At 42.1% G+C, this 19,510-nt stretch overlaps 1 protein-coding gene across 1 annotated transcript in view; it reads right to left on the bottom strand.

Moving 5' to 3' along the window:
• tsc22d2 (TSC22 domain family 2) overlaps positions 1-8,434 on the bottom strand; it is a 27,598-nt gene extending 19,164 nt beyond the window's left edge. Inside the window, exon 1 of the mRNA XM_031859527.1 lies at positions 6,141-8,434. Within this exon, the coding sequence (XP_031715387.1) occupies positions 6,141-7,726 (1,586 nt within the window). The 5' untranslated portion in view covers positions 7,727-8,434. The remainder of the gene's footprint in view (positions 1-6,140) is intronic.
• Between the last annotated feature and the right edge of the window lie 11,076 nt (positions 8,435-19,510).

The raw sequence follows: 19,510 nt of genomic DNA on the forward strand, positions 1-19,510 counted from the left end.
GGGCAGAGAGTGGTTCACAGCTGATGAGAGGAGACGCTCGAGACGACGGAGGAAGTGTTTCACAGAATACGAAAGCGGACATCAAAGCAAAGGAGACGTGGGCTCTTGCGCAAAAAAAAAAACTGCGCCTTTCTCAGCCAAAGACGGAAAAAACTAAAAGTAGCGTCGAGGTTTTTCATTGGCTGCGTCGATGTTAGATTAAACCAAACAGACATGACCTGAGTTGGCCTTCAGAGCAGGTTGTGCTGCTGATTGATAGAGATTCACTAACTATCTATATTCTAATGATTCTATTAGAATATAGATACAACAAAAAGTGACATCAGTTCACTGTTCAAGTCATTTTTCAAGGAAATGTGATTTGCTGCTTTCTTTGTGATAGATTTTGTGATTGTGTCGAGACAAAGAAATGAGTTTTCGCCTTCAGTAATCGGTAAACATCACCGTGGGCTGTAAGAAGTTGTGATGGAACTCTCACAATTATATAGAACAAACAAATAATCAAAATAATAATCGCAAGATTACTTAACTTGTCCATAAACTTATTACAACTGCCCATTTCCCATCTTAGACCAATATATTGAATATCTTCAAGGATCAAAACCAAGGGATCCTTATAATTGCTCATGCTGTGTTCTTATGTTAAAAATGTATTTAGACCAAAACTCTCAAATGTTCAGCCTCAGAGACAATCGGTTCGTCTTCACTTCTCAGTTGAGTAAAATGTTCATTGGAGAAATGCGGCATCCAGTAAGAACTGAATTAAAGGATCATCTTCTGTGTGTGGACTTTAATACCCAGAGACAGTCAGTTAGGAAGAAGTTTGGGACGGACTGGGAAAAGAAATTAAAAAAAACACTCAGTCAGTGAATGGCAAATGAAAAAGACAATGAAGAAGAAAAAGCTCCCAGACCCTGGAGATGCCGAGAAGACGCCAAACATGGCCACCCCCTGAAATCTCTCATTCAGCCTTTCTTCAAAACTTGGAGCCTCTCTTCAACTCTCTCAGCCAATCCCACACTGTCATACCACGACACACACACACACACACAGAGAACAGTCACAAGCACCAGTGAGCCAGATCAGTAGACGACACCCATTGAAAGCGAGCGGGGAGCACAGAGAGAGGACGGATGACTCAAATGCAGCTGCCTGCCATGCTTTCCACACATCCTCATTACTCACTATTCAGTCATGTCGGAGCTCCGTGGGGCCACGGGCTCTGAAACCCTGTTGTTCAGCCCCTCGCTTCCCACTCGAGGAGACTGAATGGCTGAGACACACATCTCCACATTAGCCGATTTAGAGCTAAAGACATTTATACTCCACAGACTTGCAGTCAAACGTCTTCTCCATACCTACAAACTAAGCTCTGATCTGGGGTCAGCCTTAAAAAGCATTCCTCAACAAAAATCACTTAATTTACCCCCCCAAACAATTAGCATTTCCTTTCTTCTCCCCCGTCTTTATTGCTCTGAAACATAGGTTTCCCCGCTGTACTTTCAGATGTATTATTGCTCATCATTAGCATAAGACAAACTCTGAGAGGAGAGCAGTTCTGCCCAGTGGTTGTTCTCGCTCTTTCACTTCCTCAATTTTGCACGAGAATATCTGACTTTACTGTAAACCAACAGGGTTAGAGACACCAGCGTCGGAAATACATCAGACGAATTCTGAGGAAACTCTGAAGGGTGTCGTGTTGAACACACTTATTGCAAGACGATTCAAACTGATTCAGGTCCATCGACACATCAACGGTCATGGTGTGCACCATGCTGCAGTCACAAGAAACAGCACAGAGGGAGCGCTATCGGCTACAGGTGCTTCGTTTGGATGAACTTGGATCAACTTTCAACAAGGTTTTCATGGTGATCATTAAGGCTGCAACTAAACATTTGTTGTATTATGGTTTACTGTGTTGTCTTTAATGCGTCAGAAAATAAAAACTGCCCATCACAAATTTCTCAAACATCAGGATGATGTCTTCAGATTGCTGGTTTTTGTGGATAAAAGTTCAAAACCCCGCCATGGAATTGAGTTTACCATCACATATGAGCAGGAAAAGCAGCAACGGCTAACATCTGAGACGCTGGAACTGCGGGATGTTTACGTGTGAAAAGGTCTAATTTGCGTTAAACAGATCTAAGAGCAACATTAAGACTGGTTTAACACTTCAGACCAGTCTAAAATCTCCCATACTCCAGTAACTGTATGAAAAGTTCGTCATTAAGCTTCTGAAAATGCAGATGTCACCAACATTTGTGAACATCAAAAGTTGCGACACATACAGCGGAGCATTACTCAACCTCTCAGCTCAGCGTAGCCCACTCTACTCCATGTTTAAAGTACAGACCGGTAACAAGGACAAATGACTTAGTGCTGACTTAACATGTTGCAAACGCTAAAAGAGGAGTCTAACCTGTTCTGTACTGAGACCATGTTGGAAAAAACAAACAACAAACACCAACAGTTTGCACACCGTCCTCGTTCCTGGAATAGCCTGTGACTGATTCAACGGCTTCCAGGACAAAGTGAGTTCGTTCTGGTGGGCCACCAGCAGCGTGGCTGTTTACTTGCTTTGGCAGGTCCACTCTAATTGGAAGTGATCCCCTGACCATATCTTGCTGAGATAACAGGGCGGGTCCTGCTGTGCTAACTTATTCAACCACTTTGCCTCTTCATCTGATCTTTGAAACTTTAGAAACATAACAAACCCGACATGTTTCAAATTCAAACACACTTCACCGTACCGTGAACTTTCACTCAAATGTAAAAGCAGAGAGAAGAGAGTTTTGTGTGTTAACTGATCTTCTTTCTCTCCGGGTTGATTAAAACTAGAAAAGACAATCATGTGAACGGGGTAGCAAAAAATTGCAGCAGTTTAGAAGCAGAGCGCGAGAGTGTTAAGGCCTCAGTTAGGGAGTGACAAAAATAAAAAAATAAACAAGAACCAGAACAGACAGGAGGCAGGGCCGGCGGTCCAGCCCAAAAAACAGAGCTGGTGCAGACCCGTCTGCTCAGCCCGGGGCGTCCCACAATCACAGCCATTCAGGGCTCCTGGAATGTATCCCCTGGAAGTTCAGGCAGGTCAGCTATCTGTGGAAAATAAGCTGCTCCCTTGTTTCCAGGCACCAAACTACAACCCCCAACACACACACACACACACACACACACACACACACACACACACACACGCCCCATCCCAAAACTGACTCTCCATCCCACCATGTCCTCACTCCCTCCCCCTTTGTGTTTAACTGCCAAGAGATAAAAATGGAAGGATGGCAAGTACAAGCACGTGTGTATTAAGACTAACCAAACTTTTGACAATTTGCCGTCACTCAACTCTGCACTGAAAAACAAGAGCTTAAACTTTAAAGTCATGAGGATAAAACTCTGTTCATCTCCCCAGCATTCAACCCTAATGCTTGTTCAACTGAACAACAGGACACACTGCAAGTGTCTCTTCACATAATTACTCTCCAGCGGTCCAACCATTGTTTTCCAAACTGCAGGAGCCCCAGTTGGTGCCGCGACGACACACTTTCCACCAAGTTGAACTCACACACACACACACACACACACACTTTGCAGCCGACCTTTCAGAACGCTTCTACTCAGATTACTACTTTGTGACATTCGATGTGTTGCGAGGAAAAATCAATCGTGTGGTTATTCGAGTTTCCGCAACAGAGTGATGACTTCATTTGTTGACCATCAAGACTTGTTGACGTTTGTAAACTTGGCAGCTGGTTTACTTCCCTTTTGTTGGGACAGAGTTCATCGGCTTGTTTGCCGATACGAGTGGCAGTCTTTTAATCTGGCAGAAACAAAATAAAGTTTATGAAAATATTTCTTGTGATGAGATGACACTGATGAGGAACAATGACCTCCCACCAGGCTCTTGTATTTCACACTCTCCAACAGCCAAAAAGCAGACTGTGGCTGAACTAGGTCTCTCAAGTGTGAATGTGTAGGCTACATGGGTCGGGGTGATGTTTAAAAAACTTCTCATCACCCGCGGAAGACGTTCCGACATCACTTCAGACTGCATTTGTCTTCGCTGCTACAATTAACACGCCGCTGTTCTTCAGCTTGGTGAATGTAATGTGTGATGGATTTATCTGTCCCAGGGGCAGGCAGCTTTATCTCTTTACTTGAGAGACGCAGCACGCTGACCAGAGACGCTAACCATCGCACGCTGAGGGGAAATCATTCTAATCTCGCAACTCCACACCCACAAAGCTTTGTTCCACTTCTGCGATGGACTCTAACTCAAAACAGAACCACACAATGAAATTTGGAAGAGATTCCTCGACGAGGCTCAGCTCGTGCACAGAACAAGTCACCTCGGACAAGACTTTGTAAATCTGTGTCCCGTTAGATTGGTTTTCCAAGAAATATGTTTTTTTTGGTCCTCGCAGAGATTTATGAGTTGACAAGGAATTTGAATTAAAACTGCCATATCCAGTTTGGTGTTTGCAGCCATGCGGTTTAACTTATCTTTCTGAAACATTGTCACAAAGTGTGGCTGAAGCACCACTGGCTATGTAGCAATTTCGTTGCAAATCGGACAACACAAAAAAAACTGGAACCTAAATTATAGCAGCCCTATGTGGGACCCTATTTCACACAGCTTTTTCTTTTTTAAACTTATGACAAGTGTGCAGTTTCGAGTATCTAAAATGTACAATCTCGTGGAAAATATGAGGAAATGTGCAGAGAAGATTTAAACCCATCACAGGTCAGCAACAAAGCAACAGTTTGTTGAACTGATGCGTTAACAGGGACTCGTCTGAGAGCCACGGCAGAGGGCAGCCATCGACCCGCTGATTCAGTCGGGCCGTGTCATCGCTGCCACGGACACAGATAGCTTACATTAGCCTGCCATCAGTGCAACAGTTGTGTGTTTGTGCACCCGTCTGTCCTCTCTACCTCCCCGTTAGTCCTGTCCTGCTGCCAGCATCACTATAGAGACAGCCACTGATGTCACACCTCTCTCTCTCTCTCTCTCTCTCTCACTCTCTCACACTCTCTCACACTCTCTCACACACACACACACAGAGAGAGGAATGACTAGGAAACGGGCACTGGCTGTTCCTCTCATGAAATCAGTGACAACACACGTTTTTGCCCTCAGCACACAATCAACCCATGTGTTATGCTGCTGGAATAAAGTCTGTTGGTAAACAATGATTTGCCTCAGGAATAACTAGACTATGAGAGAGAAAAACACAAACGCCGCCTCCTCTTCTAGCTGTACCTTTCACAACGACCACTGAAGAACAGAACAGAGCACACGGATAAGCACTGAGGTATGAATCAAATAAATTCAGGATAGACAATGCACATGTGTGTGTCTCTCCTCGGCTTGCTTGTAATGCCAAAGAGGGGCAACACTTCAGCAAAAGCTGTGACGGCCATCTGACAGACCCTTCAAATAGCTACAGTGTTCACATTAGAAGAGTACAGTAGGATAGTGAAGTACCGTCGGTATTTACAAGGTATAAAGTTGGGAGGCTGGGATTGCTGCCCAGGGCAAGTTGACTAACCGTCTCTCCGAGACAGACAGGAGAAGAAGAAAAAACGGCTACATTTGGAGAGTTATGCCCCCTTAACACAAACAGTCTGTATGTTTGAATGGAGGCTTGAGGGAGGAGGATGTGGGTTTTGAGAAGAGGTAAGTTACTATGCATTGTTTTGTGGGTTGCCTATCATTGACAAAGACAGTCTCTGCCCGTTTATATTGGCTCACTATACCTCTAATACCTCCTTCCTCTCAATGTACAACTTCACACTTAGACACAGAATTAAAAAAGAAGCGCTTTGTTTCATTGATCCTTAAATACAACCAATCATTTTATAGTTAGTGTGCCTTATTTTGGCACTGGGAGAGGCGTTCTCCACAGCTTGGTGTATGACCACAGTGCAGAAGAATGCAACGAGGATGTTTAATATGAGGGGAAACTTCCAGATACACACTTACTACCTCCAACAATGCATCAGTGCTGCTCCAGGTTATGGTCGCTCATAGATTCAGGCAAAGTGATAAATACTATAATACTGCTTGATCGCCCACATTTGAACAAAAAAAAAAAAAAAGCAGAATCATTTCACATATTTGTATTATACCCTCTTACCTGTCCTCATCCACATCCATTGTAATATGGATGCCAAACAGGCTGTTGACAGCAGGACTGGGCAGATTGAGGCCCCCGCCGATGAAAGGCATGACACCGTCTTTCCCTGCCACCACAATGGACCGGTTATCTTCTGTCTGGTAACTGAAGATGGAGGGAAGGCTTGTTGTTGCTCCTCCGTGGGCTCCGTAGGGCATGACAAGTCCTCCTGTGCCCGGTGTCTGACTTTGCACTCCTGGAGGGGTGATGGTGGTACTGGGCACTGTGGCAGGTGCGTTCTGGACACCGCTGTGGGAGGTGGTGGAAGGTGCAGGGGCTGCGCCTAACCCTCCTGAAGGCTGAGTCTGGCCCGCATGCTGCTGTTGGCCACTTCCTGGGAGGATGGGTGCCATGGCTGATGTATTCCCTACTTGCAGCAGGAGACCCTGGGCTGAGGCTGCCTCTCCACCAAGCCCTTGGGCTCCCGGACCAGCAGGGGTGATTAGAGGCGATGGTACCTGGCTAGTTGAAGGCCCCACGGGGAGAGCAGACATGGGAAGGTTCTGAGTGCTTGAGACAAAGTGCTGCTGACTATAGTCCGGCTGACCAGTTGAGAGGCCAGTAGGATGAGTAGAATAGGCAAACTGCTGGGCCTGCATGGCAGGAAGCATAACGGGAGTCTTCTGATGCACGGCACCGGGGTGCACACCATTGAGGCTGTTCGAGAGGAAGTTCTGGGGAGCAACAGGCTGCATATTGACCTGAGCCTGTTGTGGTTGCTGCGATGCTGTAGTTGTATACCCCGTGGACTGGAAGGCACTTGCTCCGCTCCCTACCTGAGGAGCCCAGCTGTAGCCTTGCTGCAGAAGCTCTGAAGGGTGAGGGTGGACTGGGTGGTGCACGGTGGAGTAGCCACTGTCCGTGGTGTTCTCCAAAGTCTGTGCAGAAAAAGCACTGCTAGTGACCACAGAGTTACTGGTGGGCCCGAGCCCACTGTCCCGGTCTATACTGTGATCGAGGGTCACAGTTGGCTTTATGCTATCCACAGTTCGATTAACATTTGAATCAGAATCTCTCTCGTAGAACTCAGTGCACGTCCACCTGCCCCGTCTGAAGGGTTCTCCAGTGCCATGGTCAAGTTTAATGACCCTGAAACGGGAAATACAGCTGCTGTTCACGGGTGTGTGAGTTACACTGGTGGAAATAGTGGCAGCGGGGACTGTATTGATGACTGACGGATGGGTGGCTGAGCTCGGGACAAAGGGTTGAGTTGTAGCTGGCACAGGCCCTCCTAAATGATGTGGAGTGGCACGACCAGTGCCTATACTTTTATAAGAGAGTCCCCCGTTTACAGGGGCCGTGGTGGGCGGCTGAGCCTCCTGATGCTCCCCTACGTTGTTTAAGGTTTCCTCGGAAGAACTCCGCTCACATGCACCTAGGTCGGCCCGACCGACGTCAAATATTTCCGACGACACGTCCTCTGTCCGGGATTCGTCCGGATCGTCGAGGCTTTCAGTGTCGTCAGTGATGCTGCTGGCCGCCACCTGAGCCTGCGTTACGCTCGTGATCTGGAAGCAACTTTTCTTCTTCGCCGGCATTTTCGACATGTTGACTACCTGCGTAAAGTCTGTCTTCTTCCAGATGAAACAAAGTGCTGGACTTAATGTCCTGCCAAAGTAACTCACAGCCGACGGATGTGACACAGACACGTACAGTCACAGGACATTTCCATTCCGTATCCCTTCCTCCCTCTTGTCGGAGAAAAGTGTCACAACCGAAGCCAGACCCCTACAAACTCCCGAAATGGTCCGCCGTGTGCGGTCGCAGCACGCTGGTGACTGGTGCTCCTATTCCGGCCTCTCTCTGACACCCGGTCGGCCTTCCCCGTGTCCCGACTGCGGAGTTGCAAACAGGCCCTTGTCAAAGTTCTTGTTCAGCTGCTGCCACCGGTACTTTAGTCTGAGGCGGGCCCGGTCTCAGCCCACTCTTCTCACTCAGCTCTGTATTTATCACCGACTAGCTAAGTTAGCTGATGGTAGCTAGTTCCCCCTACCTCGGTACCAGCATGTGAGAAATCATGATGTAAACAAATCCATTATCTTTCCAAAAAAAGAGTACATAATCCAGCGGTAGACGGAGAAAACCTCTCAAAGTCTGTGAAGTTTTGCTTCTCGTCGTGTGGACAGCTCACTTTTGGCAGCTGCTCGTAGCAGCTAGCTGACAGATAACCACTTTACCACAGCGGCAGAAAGCTAACGCGGAGCTAACTCCTGCCTGCCGCTCTCCGGACCCAACCACTCGACAAGATGGCAAGAGCGAAGTGCATCCTGGGTATTGAGGTCAAACTAGTTTTCTGTTATCTCAAAAAATAAATATATACAAGTCAACAACGCCACAGACGTGTGTCTTATGGTCCACACATGACGTTGTTGCGGCTGTATTTAATTTTAAAATAATTTAGTTCGTATTACGTGAATAAATTGTCTCTGAACTATCGCTGTCGCCGACGTCACTTCCGGTTAACGTCCCACCCGGTAGAAGCAGGAAAGAGTTCGCCAGCAGTCGGCAGATGTTAGTTATTGGCTGATGTAGGGTTTATAATTTGGAGATTATACATTCAGATAACCTAATTAATTACAAATACAGTTTAACAAGTATGCATTTGTATTTACTTTTGCTTATCATCCAGTCATAATCTGAAACCATTTATATTTAAATGGACCGTAGAACGTCTGATGTTGCCTGACAGAAGCAACTTTTCGGTTTTTGGAAACATCTTTTTTTAACTGATCTATGTTGCCCGGGATTAAAGTCTGACTAATTCTTTCAATCAACTGTGTCATAATCCTAATGCTTACTAGGCATAATTTTGCTTAACGAAGGTGACATCCATAAATGCACTCTTTACATGTGTGTGTGTGACTGTGAGATTAATAATAGTGTGTATGCTATAATTTTGGTCACTGTGCACATGTGTATATGTTACACAAATCAAACAACATACAGACACTCAAGAAGGATAGAATTAAAATGAAAAACATAAATTATAATAAACTGAACTGAGAATGAAACTGAACCAAACTAAAACTAAACTTATGCACCAAATCATGTGAAATAGAGGAAATCACCTCATGTTGCCATTGATGGAAGAAAATCGGATGTATAAACTTGTCAAGGCATGAAAATGAATCATTTATTAGCCATAGCAAAGCAGTCTCAAATCACTCCTCTTGTGTGAAAGTCAATTTTCAACTGATTGTTAGATACCAGCACACCTCTCGCTCTTTCAATAGAAAGATGGTCTGAAAAGACTGAAACAACAAAAGCGTTGATCACATGTAAACTCAGGATTTTACTTGCCAAAGTAATACTCTACCAATTATGGAAAACATTAGGTTTGCACATTGCCATATCGTTCATATCCAGTCATGTCCAGGAAGCAGGAAATGCCTCATACATATGGCCCATGACTAAGGTGACCCCTAAGGGTAAAGCACAAAACAAAACACATTCAATCATCAAATGGAATACACTCCTGTCTATGTTTGGTATTTGCAGCATTTATTAATCATTTGGACAGTTTTGTCCTCCAGTTCTAACAAAGATTGTTGCATGTGTTATCTCATTGGACATAGACCTAGATATTAAATATGTTCCTAAGAAACAAGATTTACCATCACACTATAATTACGTTTTTCCATCAGATTCTTAAGGAACTATTATGAACGAGTAAAACTGAGGCCCGAACTGCAGCACACACACTAAAGCAGGACAGAACTATTCACAATTTGGACAGAAATTACAGATGTTTGAAATACGGAGGTTTGGGCCTGTAAAACACCTCTTATTAGGATATTGTAATGCATCCTTAAGACAATGACCAGGTCATTTAAAAATTCACATCTTGTATGACCACGATGACTCATATGTGACTTCGGCAGCTCTCGTAACATGTAAGGTGTGAATGACGGTTTAAATAATTTGGACTCCTTTTGGAAAAGAGGATACTTATTTTTAAAAATAGCACCTTTAGTCCCTAAAGTAACTTGTTTACCTTATTTCACCCACAATTAATTACTTTATTCCCTGATGGTGACTCATTAGCAATGAACTGGTGATGGAGGTTATTGCTTCAATAAAGACCATTGAAGGCTTCTGATAGACGCCAGGACAATTTGTCACAAGATCAACACATGACACAAAGAAAAATAAACGAGTCATGACGTTAGCTTATGTTTGAGGGACGTCAATTCTGATGGTGGTCAAGAAGTTGTTTTTTCTTTAATTGCCTTCTCCAAAAAGTATTGGAGGAGGAATATTTTCTGATTAGTAATTTTCTGATGAGCCAAAAAACAAGTGATTCGTTTTTGTTGCAGATCTTGATTCAACCACAGATCAGGAGTTTTATAAAAAATTTCACTGGGGGACTACTGGTAGCCTTGGGGGTAACCATCTCACTGTCCTCAGTTAAAGTTACATGCAACACCTTCCATCCTTTGACCCTCATGAGAAAGGGTTAATATTAGGTTTTGTGTATGCTCAAGGACAGACTCAAACATGTGACCTCTCTACCTCATCTCTTAAACCAAATAGGTCATCTTCCCATTATGTCTGTCTTTATTTACTGCATTCTGTTTGATTTTTAAAAAACGCAAAGTGTGAAAGAAATGGCAATACAAATCTAACTGTAGTGTTTTCATCAACTTTCTACACGGTTGGTGAACTGAGAGGTTAAAAATAGCTCTGTGGTATTATTCCCCTGATATGACTGACTAATCATTGAATTACAGTTACATAATTTCCGGTTGCCGACTCACAAGGTCTGTCTGATGAAAACAATTTCATGCAGTCCTCAGATAAGACAGAGGAGACGGAAAACAAGTCAATCTAAATGTGTGTTGACACAGTAATAAAATACACCATTTCATTTGTATTCCTGTTGCATTTCATAAGGGGTGGAAAAACAAATAAAATGTTTATTACGCAAACAAATAGAAGTAAGATTACTTGTGTGGAAAGCTATAAGGCTCTTTTGAAGACTGTGGCCTTGTGATCGAAAGCATTTATTTATCAGTTTGTCTAAAAAAAGTACCACAGTGTGAAAAAGCGACTGAATTACAGCATGCTTTAAATAAACATGAAACATTACTGCTTACTCCTCTCTTATAAACCTGGGTATAACTCCTGAAAACAATGTTGCAACATCAGCTCCAACAAGACCTATAAACTTAGACGCCCTTCTTTAGTAGCGGGCTGTGCGTGGGCTTTCCCAGCCCCAGCCAAAGTGTTTGTGTAGCTGGATGTGTTTATTTGCTCTGGTCTGAGGGCGAAGACTAACAGGCTGTGCTGCGGCGCGTCACAGTCCAGCATGCTGGGTCCACTTTCAGTGTACCACCGCAGTAACAAGACAGGCGTTGTACCGCTGTATTTTGGGGCCCGGGGTCCTGGCCAGCGGTCACTCTCAGCAGCCCAACCTGGGAGAACTATGGCCTTTAGCAAAGCAGCATGGGGCCGGAGAGTGCACGATCAACAAACAGACTGACCAAACATCACTCAGCACTTGCTAAAAAAAGGGGTTCCCCAGAGAAAAGGGCACAAGGGGTTGGTTCAGGGTAACTTGACCAGCCTGAAACAGAATGATGAAATAAGCACGTGAACATTGTGCATGGTTTCAGGTTCATTGGGCTCCTTTTTCCAGAGAAACATAAGTTGGCTTGTTAGTTTTTGATCTGAACTATTTACTTCCCTGTGTCTGACTGCTAATAACAGTAAGTGTTAAATAAAGGTAAATTGCCGTCATGTTTGTGTGTTTCAAGGTGGAGCTCCAACTCTTTTTCTTTCAAATAAGCCTCCTTTTAGCTCCAAATATTCAAGACTCACAGAACAAGCTTGGAGTTAAAGTCTGGTGTAGTTTTGGAGATCAATGGGTGTATTTTTTCTGTTGAGCTATGAATGTTCCTCCTGTTATTTTTCACTACCTCATGAATTCCTTCAGAATAGACCTATTTGGGATTCATAGTTCAGTTATTACACAATATCCTGAGATTACATAATACTGTATGTGAATAATGTACAGTAATGTGCAGAGGGTCTGTCTGTATGGTAGAGCGGGAAGGAAAGAGTCTCCAAAGACACAGACATGAAAATATGTTGACGCTTATACACTCTTATTTCATTTTGTTACAACCCGGCTCAAAGGCTGCAACATAAATGCAAGTGCAAAATTAATAAATAACCACATTTATGAAACAGATAATATTAATAATTAAACAAAACAACCGTGGAAAATCAGTACTCAGTGATGTCAGCATGTGTGGCTGTGTGGAATTGTCTGAAACAAACAAAACAGCAGCCATGTCAGCCGAGGAAGAAACTGTCAATGTTCAGGTGGAGAGACTTTAAAGCTGGAACCTCACCAGGCTCAGGTGTGGCTCATCAGCTGATGACCAACATCCTGAAAGACAGAAAAGAGCCAGCGAACGGGAAAACAGACCCGTAGTGGAAAGGAAGGGTCGTAACAATATGGTGTTGCAATTTTATAACACGTGTGTATATTAACTGACAGATACTCACAGAGGAACATAAGATCACCAAAGAAATATTATTTCCCTTTGGGCCATTTGTCCCCAAAGTCAACAGGCAAGAAAGCTAGATGAGAAGTTGTGATTGTGCCATCAAGATGTGAATCATTTCTTATTCAGCTACTTGTGTAACATGCATTCCTTCTAACTGCCTTCAAAGACAGGTTCATACACTTAACTTTATTACATTACGTGTTGGCATCACAAGGGAAACTGGTGAGAAGGAAAAGGAGGGGAGCTGTTGAAAGTAGAAAAGTACAGGCATTTAATGGCACAAAGAACATAGAAATGGCTTGTGCAGCTACTCTAAAGTTTGATGCTCTTCCTCAGGGAGAGAGTTTTAAGTTGCTACAGAGCAAAGTACACTGAAAGCTGAAATGTTCAACAATACAGGCCCAACGTCTTATCATAACAGCAACAACAACATTGCTGTACAATTAGAATGTGTTTAAATTCCCTAATCACCAAAAATCACAAGCTACCAAAAAAACAAGGAGTACAAAGTGCAGGGTCTTGGAGTCTTAAAAGCCTTACAACACAATAAATAGTGCCAATTACCCTGAAAACCGGGGTAAAATAAGCACAGAGAGGGTGAAATAGCATTCCTGGTGGAACAGATTTTGAGCTGTTATCCAATTACACAAGTTCTGATTCATTGTTAACAACTGCAGACAAAAACAATAGAAATCTCCCCCAATGTAAGCACTTGGCCTAAAAGATTATCTCTCTTCAAACAGCTTGAGTGACATCAAGAGAGTGTTTGTGTGTGTGTGAGAGAAAGAGAGACAGTTTCTAAGCATAGAAACAATAATGTATGCTTACACGCCCACATATAACAGAAAGTGTATATTTACACAACGTGTGCCAAAGTATTTCCAAAGGAAATCTAAAATCCACTTGAACTGGTTACTCTTTGAATTTCTGCCATTTTGTTGTTGAGGCTACATGACGCAATGCAGGTGCCTGGACAGAGAGAGATTATAAAGAGGCATTTGGGAGGAAAAACATCAATGTTTTCAGTGGAAAATGGGCAGTGATTTACTCCCACTCTCCTCCATGCTCATGGTTAGATGGTTATCCTGATTATTCAGCAAAATCATATTTTGCTCGACTTGTTTGGACAGAAAGATCTTGTTCCCAGGAAATCATTTGCATCGCTGTCTATTCGTGTCTTTATTTTTATTTATAAGACTTACAATACATATATGTGTAAGTGTTGGTGTGTGTGTATATGTGTGTTTGCAATCACTTGCCACTGCCTGTTTGCGAGGCACAGATTTCTAAGAACTCAGCAATTGCACTGTACTGTATATGATGCACATGTAATTTAGGACTGCAGCTAGAGGTGGTGCTGGGATGACATGAGACAGGTTACTAAGAAAGAGAAAAAAATCAAAGCAAGTACAGATCATTATCTTTAAGCTGGAATCCATCCATTTCCTCTTAAGTGAATGTTACGTCATGCAAGGCGATTAAATCAAGCTCTGATCTCTATGTAACTCGTCTTTGTCTACAGACCCCAGAACAGTAATGAAGGTACAATTATTCATTCATAAGCACATACAAACGATCGTCTTTTATTTTGTCTGAAGTAATCAAATTCAACACTGGAGGCTGTGTCATGTGACTTGAATCATCTGTTTATCACTAAAAATACTTGTATTGTCAATAAATCTACCAGTTACATTTTCATTGATTCAATTTATTAACATAAAAAAGCCAAAAAATAGGAAGGAATGTCCAATCAGAAGTTACAGGAGCCTTTCGTTATTTCTAAACTTGGTTCCTTAATCTGACTGACAGACAAAAAAGCAGTATTCAATGGATATGACACAAACAGAAATGATGTTACAGAAATGTAATCTTGAACTTTTTGCCACAGTGAGGTCATGGCTCTAAAGATGGCAATGTCGGTCGCTCCAGCACTTTGGTCCAGACTGAAATACCTCAACAAAACAATCGGATGCACTTTTCATCGAGTACCACCATCAGGACAAATTGTGTTTATGACAAACTATCTGCTGACATTTCCCTCAATATCTACTGTCATACTGTTAGCATGGTAACAGCTCAAGAGAGATGGTGAACGTGGTAAGCATTATATCTGCTAAACATGTCAGCCTTGTCATTGTGAGCATGTTAGTGTGCGGACGTTAGCGTTTACCTCAAAGCACTGCTGCGCCTAAGTACAGCCTCAGAGAGCTGCTAGCATGCAAGCGTCTTACTTGCTAACTTAATAAAAGTATTCCTTATGAAATGAATATTCTTATATTGTAGAGTGTGGTGAATCAGAACATTTTCCTCCAAAAGCTCCTACACAGCTTTACAAAAAAACATGAAAACAATTTATACTTACTTATATATTTGGAAAATAAGATTGAAAACAAAACATAAAGCTCCCAAAGTCCAATAAACAGTTTGATGAGTGAGACTACACACACAATTAACTTTATGGTCTGTTGACGTTGGTTTCTGTAATACAAAAGTAATTTTGCTGCCACTATTCATCCTCATTTGTGCAGCGGCAGACTATTGTGTCATTTCTCTCAGAGTAAAAATATTTTAAATTCGCTTCAATACTTTCGGCTGACTTGAATTTGCAAGTAGCCATAGCAACAATGTTTGTGAAAACAGGACGGAACGCAAAGTTTTTAATCAAACTCATGTTGATCAACTGCTCATAGAAGTGCCTATACAGTTATAGATAAGTGGATCGGCACCACCCAGTGACTCAGAGTTGTGCCTTGAGCAAAATGCACACAATGTTTTTGCAAGCTAGATTTCAAAGTGATACATAGATGTATGTAACCATTGCCCTGCAGCAGTATAGCATCAAACAGCATTGAAGTAAAGACCAGTTGGAGAGCCGAGAGCAAATACCTGAGCTTAAAAGCATAGCTGTGTCCTTTGAATGATGATGATTCAAAAAAGTATACCCTTATAATGAATAATTATTGATTACACTTAACTCAGCGCAATACAACATTAAGGGCTGACACCGCATTATAAAGAAGCACATACCTAAAACCGCAAAATGGAATGAAATCTATGTCAAAATAACATCCACGCACTGTTATCTAGTTGCCTTTCCTGCTCCCTCCTCCTCCCTTCGTTATAAGTTTTACTATAACACCTGACAGACATAATTTCCCCAACAGTTTATAGCAGGTGTGCTTCCATCTTTTAATCTTCTCATTGTATTCCAAATCCTGAGCAAATCATTTTCATAATTGGCAGGCTTGAAGGGGATTATTGTGTCTTGTTGGTGTATCGGAGGCCAGTGGGCCCATCAGGGGGCTTAATATGGGGCGAGAGTCGGGTTTGAGACATTTTAATTGAAATTCCGCGTTGCAAACTGGAGGTGCAGAGTTTGAGAGAAGCGAGCTTTTAGGAGGCAAATTATTCATATATTCATTTTAGGCATTATGGGGAATGTATACTCTATCTCAGTTGGGTGATGTGTTGCTATAACGTTAGCCTCATGTCAGATCTGTGACCAAGCAAATATTGACAGGCATCTTTTATTTGCTCCCCAAATGCCCTTGTTGGAGTATTATCTGTATGGTACTCTTTCTATCACAGCTGCTTTACGATTAATTTGGTTAGATTTAGTTTTTCTATGATCAGCTTACTGCCTACCAAGCTAGGCACTATAGTGGTTGTCTGAGGCTAATGTATTGCTAATACAACAGCCTAAGTCCATCCATCCATTATCTTTAACCACTTATCCTGTTCAAGGTCTCAAGGAGGCTGGAGCCGATCCCAGCTGACAATTGGGCGAAGGCAGGCTATGACAGGTCTGACACAGAGAAACAGACAACCATCCACGCTCACATTCACACCTACGGGCAATTTACCATTCTCAATCAACCTAAGTTGATGAGTCTTTGGACTGTGGGAGGAAGCCGGAGAACCTGAAGAGAACCCACGCTGACACAGGGAGAACATGCAAACTCCACACAGAAGGGCCGTCCAGCCCGGGAATTGAACCCCTCTTGCCGTGAGGCGACAGTGCTCGCCACCACGCCACCATCCTATGTAACTGTTGAATTACTGTTATGTATTGTACTCTTTTTACTTTAACTCTCGTGGACTCTTTGTGTATGTTTACTACAATAATTACTGTTTTGCTCTTCTTTCTTCTTAGACAATGTTTCACATGTGATAATCCTTTCTTCCTGTCATGAAACTCAGCATTACTAATTTGACTGCAAGTCTATAGTTTTATGAATCTGTGAAACAATTCTAACAATAACTTTGGTCTAACTCCTGTTTATGATGTCTCAACTAAATTGTAATCACTATCATTTAATTTGTTGTCCAGTACTGCTTTCACAGTTTCACAATTTCTTCCATTAAAAACTTCAAAGGCGATAGCTGTGCAACATTAATGATGACAATCGCACAGGTGGGGAAGCAGAAGTTATGTACTTATTTCGTAAAAAAAACTTCAAGTTGTCATGTCAGAACTTAATTGGTTGTAAAGTAAAATTCCTTTACAGAGACACCATTTGCTGCAGTTCAAGTCAATGCATGTCTTTTCAGATGCACAGATAGCTTACAGGTAAATAAGAGGAGTGACATCATGCGGGTCATTTGATAACTGCTCTTCGGTTACACAGAGTTTAAATCAACTTACTGTCCCAGCCTACATTTATTTGTAATTGGCTCCTGAAGGATCCTTTGATATTGTCTGACTTGATCTATCTGCCTTTCAGCGTTTTTCTTTTTTCTTCCGTTCTAGCCTGAGGATGATTTTTTTTGTGTTGAACTGCCAAGTGTTTCCTAACCAGTGGCTCTAGTGCACCATCTGTGTCACACTGTGCACATGACTCCAGAACATAAATCAAAGCTGCAGTTAACAATCATGGCCACAAGGTATCGTCACTGAGCAGTAAAACAGTACTGCAGATACTGTGCTGTACTATTTATCCATCCATCCATCCATTCTTCAGCTTTCAAGATAATAACTACATTGCATATATATATATATAGTAGTTTATGGTTTAGCAGTTCAATATTATTATTATTATTTATATTATTATTGTTATGACAAACAGCAGCAGAAAATCAAACTTCTTAACCAATGCAAACAAACATACACACACAAACACACAAAGTGTTACATTCCAGTGGTACTTTGCATTTATTATTCCATTGATTTGCAAACAGCAGTATGCTGTTTTAGGAAGACTTTTGCTGTGGCTTTGAGACATGTGTGTGGGTGTGTGTACACTTGCGGGCGTTTCATATGTGACCTGTGACAACGTGTCCATATCAGTGGGTGTAGTGGTCAAAGGTTGAACTAGGTGTGGACGCACGCCTTTCGAGGGGAGTTCATCATTGACGTATGTATGTATGTATATATGTATGTTTACTGCAGGACTAATCAAATGAGCAGTAAAATAAACAAAACAAATGCAAGTCAGTGGCGCCTCTCAATTTGGCCTCGAGGATTTTTTGTTCCCATTAATGAACAGGTTTTTATGTTTTACTTTTACAGAAAACCCAGTTAAGAGCACCTCTAATCTGACTCGAATGAAAAGTTCACTTTTTCATTGATCGCTTAATGAGTTTGACATTAAATGCTTGGTTGCCACTGTATATGGTGGATGCTTCTATTCCAACTGCAACACCATGAGAGGGAATTCATCTGTGTTCTTTTACAGTCATATGGGGGGAAAAGTGTGAAAAGTGTCATCAAGTGAGGAAAACATATGTGATGTTTAGAGATTTTAACGTTGTGTTCTACGATATCAAATCTCTTGTGAATTTGTATGCTTTTATGTGTCTTAAAGAAGTGCTAACAAGTGGCTAAATGAGAGTACAAAATGGCATCAATTAAAATCATGATGAAAGAAACATTATCAAGTAGACATTGAGTAAAGCAGTGAAACTGATCAGACCATGAAAATGTGAGAGTGAGACTCACTTCATCCTTTCATTTCCTATGAATCCTGACTATTCATTTGTGCAGAACAGTGGGGCTTTATCTCCAGTCTGTACATGATCATACCACACTACCCGAGTATGAAGGACGGGACAGTATGTAGATCTGCAGAACAATAAGTCTGTGCTTCCTGACAGGCAAAAAAATGTTTATTCCTGTTAAATGTATTTATAAATTGCATTATGATGGGTCTTCTTGGCATGCTTTTGAGAATTAAAGTGGATAAATGAAAAATAAAATCAGAGGAGCGCCTTTGTTTTTGTTTTTTTACTGTAACTGACCTTCTCTAAGAAAAACAAAATGTGGGCGTTGGATGATCCACAAGCATTCCTCTAGCATTTTTTTATGCTGAGAGAAAAAGAAAAAGGAGGTTTACTAACCAAAAGGAGGAGCAGGAAACAACAAGGCAGGCAGAGTTTCATACCAGGGCAGCTGAAAGTGCTGTTGAAACACATTTCAGGGCACAAATCCTTAAAACGATGCGTTTTATGGATTTACTGCTTAGATGTTTTAAGGGTGCAGGTCAACATTTCTCAATATCAGTGTATGACACATTTATTGTGATACGTTCACCATTGTGATGCAAATAAACAAGACAAAGAAGGAGATCATTTGTCTCTTTTTCTTAAGTCTGTTCTATTTTATTTCTTCTTCCGCATCATCGCTATCCAAATCCATACTAACCCGCTGCCCTCGGTAATGCTTGTTTTTTCTGTGTGTGTGGTGACTAAGCGTCATGTGCGTTTGCATTGCCACATTTTACATGTCTATATGAGAAAAATGTGTGTGTGTGTGTGTGTGTGTACTTTTCAGAGTTAATTTGCATGTGTGTCTGTGCGTGTGTGTGTGTGTGTGTGACA

This window comes from Anarrhichthys ocellatus, unplaced genomic scaffold (assembly GCF_004355925.1).
Source record: "Anarrhichthys ocellatus isolate YVR2014 unplaced genomic scaffold, GSC_Weel_1.0 scaffold22, whole genome shotgun sequence".
Classification (NCBI taxonomy): Eukaryota; Metazoa; Chordata; class Actinopteri; order Perciformes; family Anarhichadidae; genus Anarrhichthys; species Anarrhichthys ocellatus.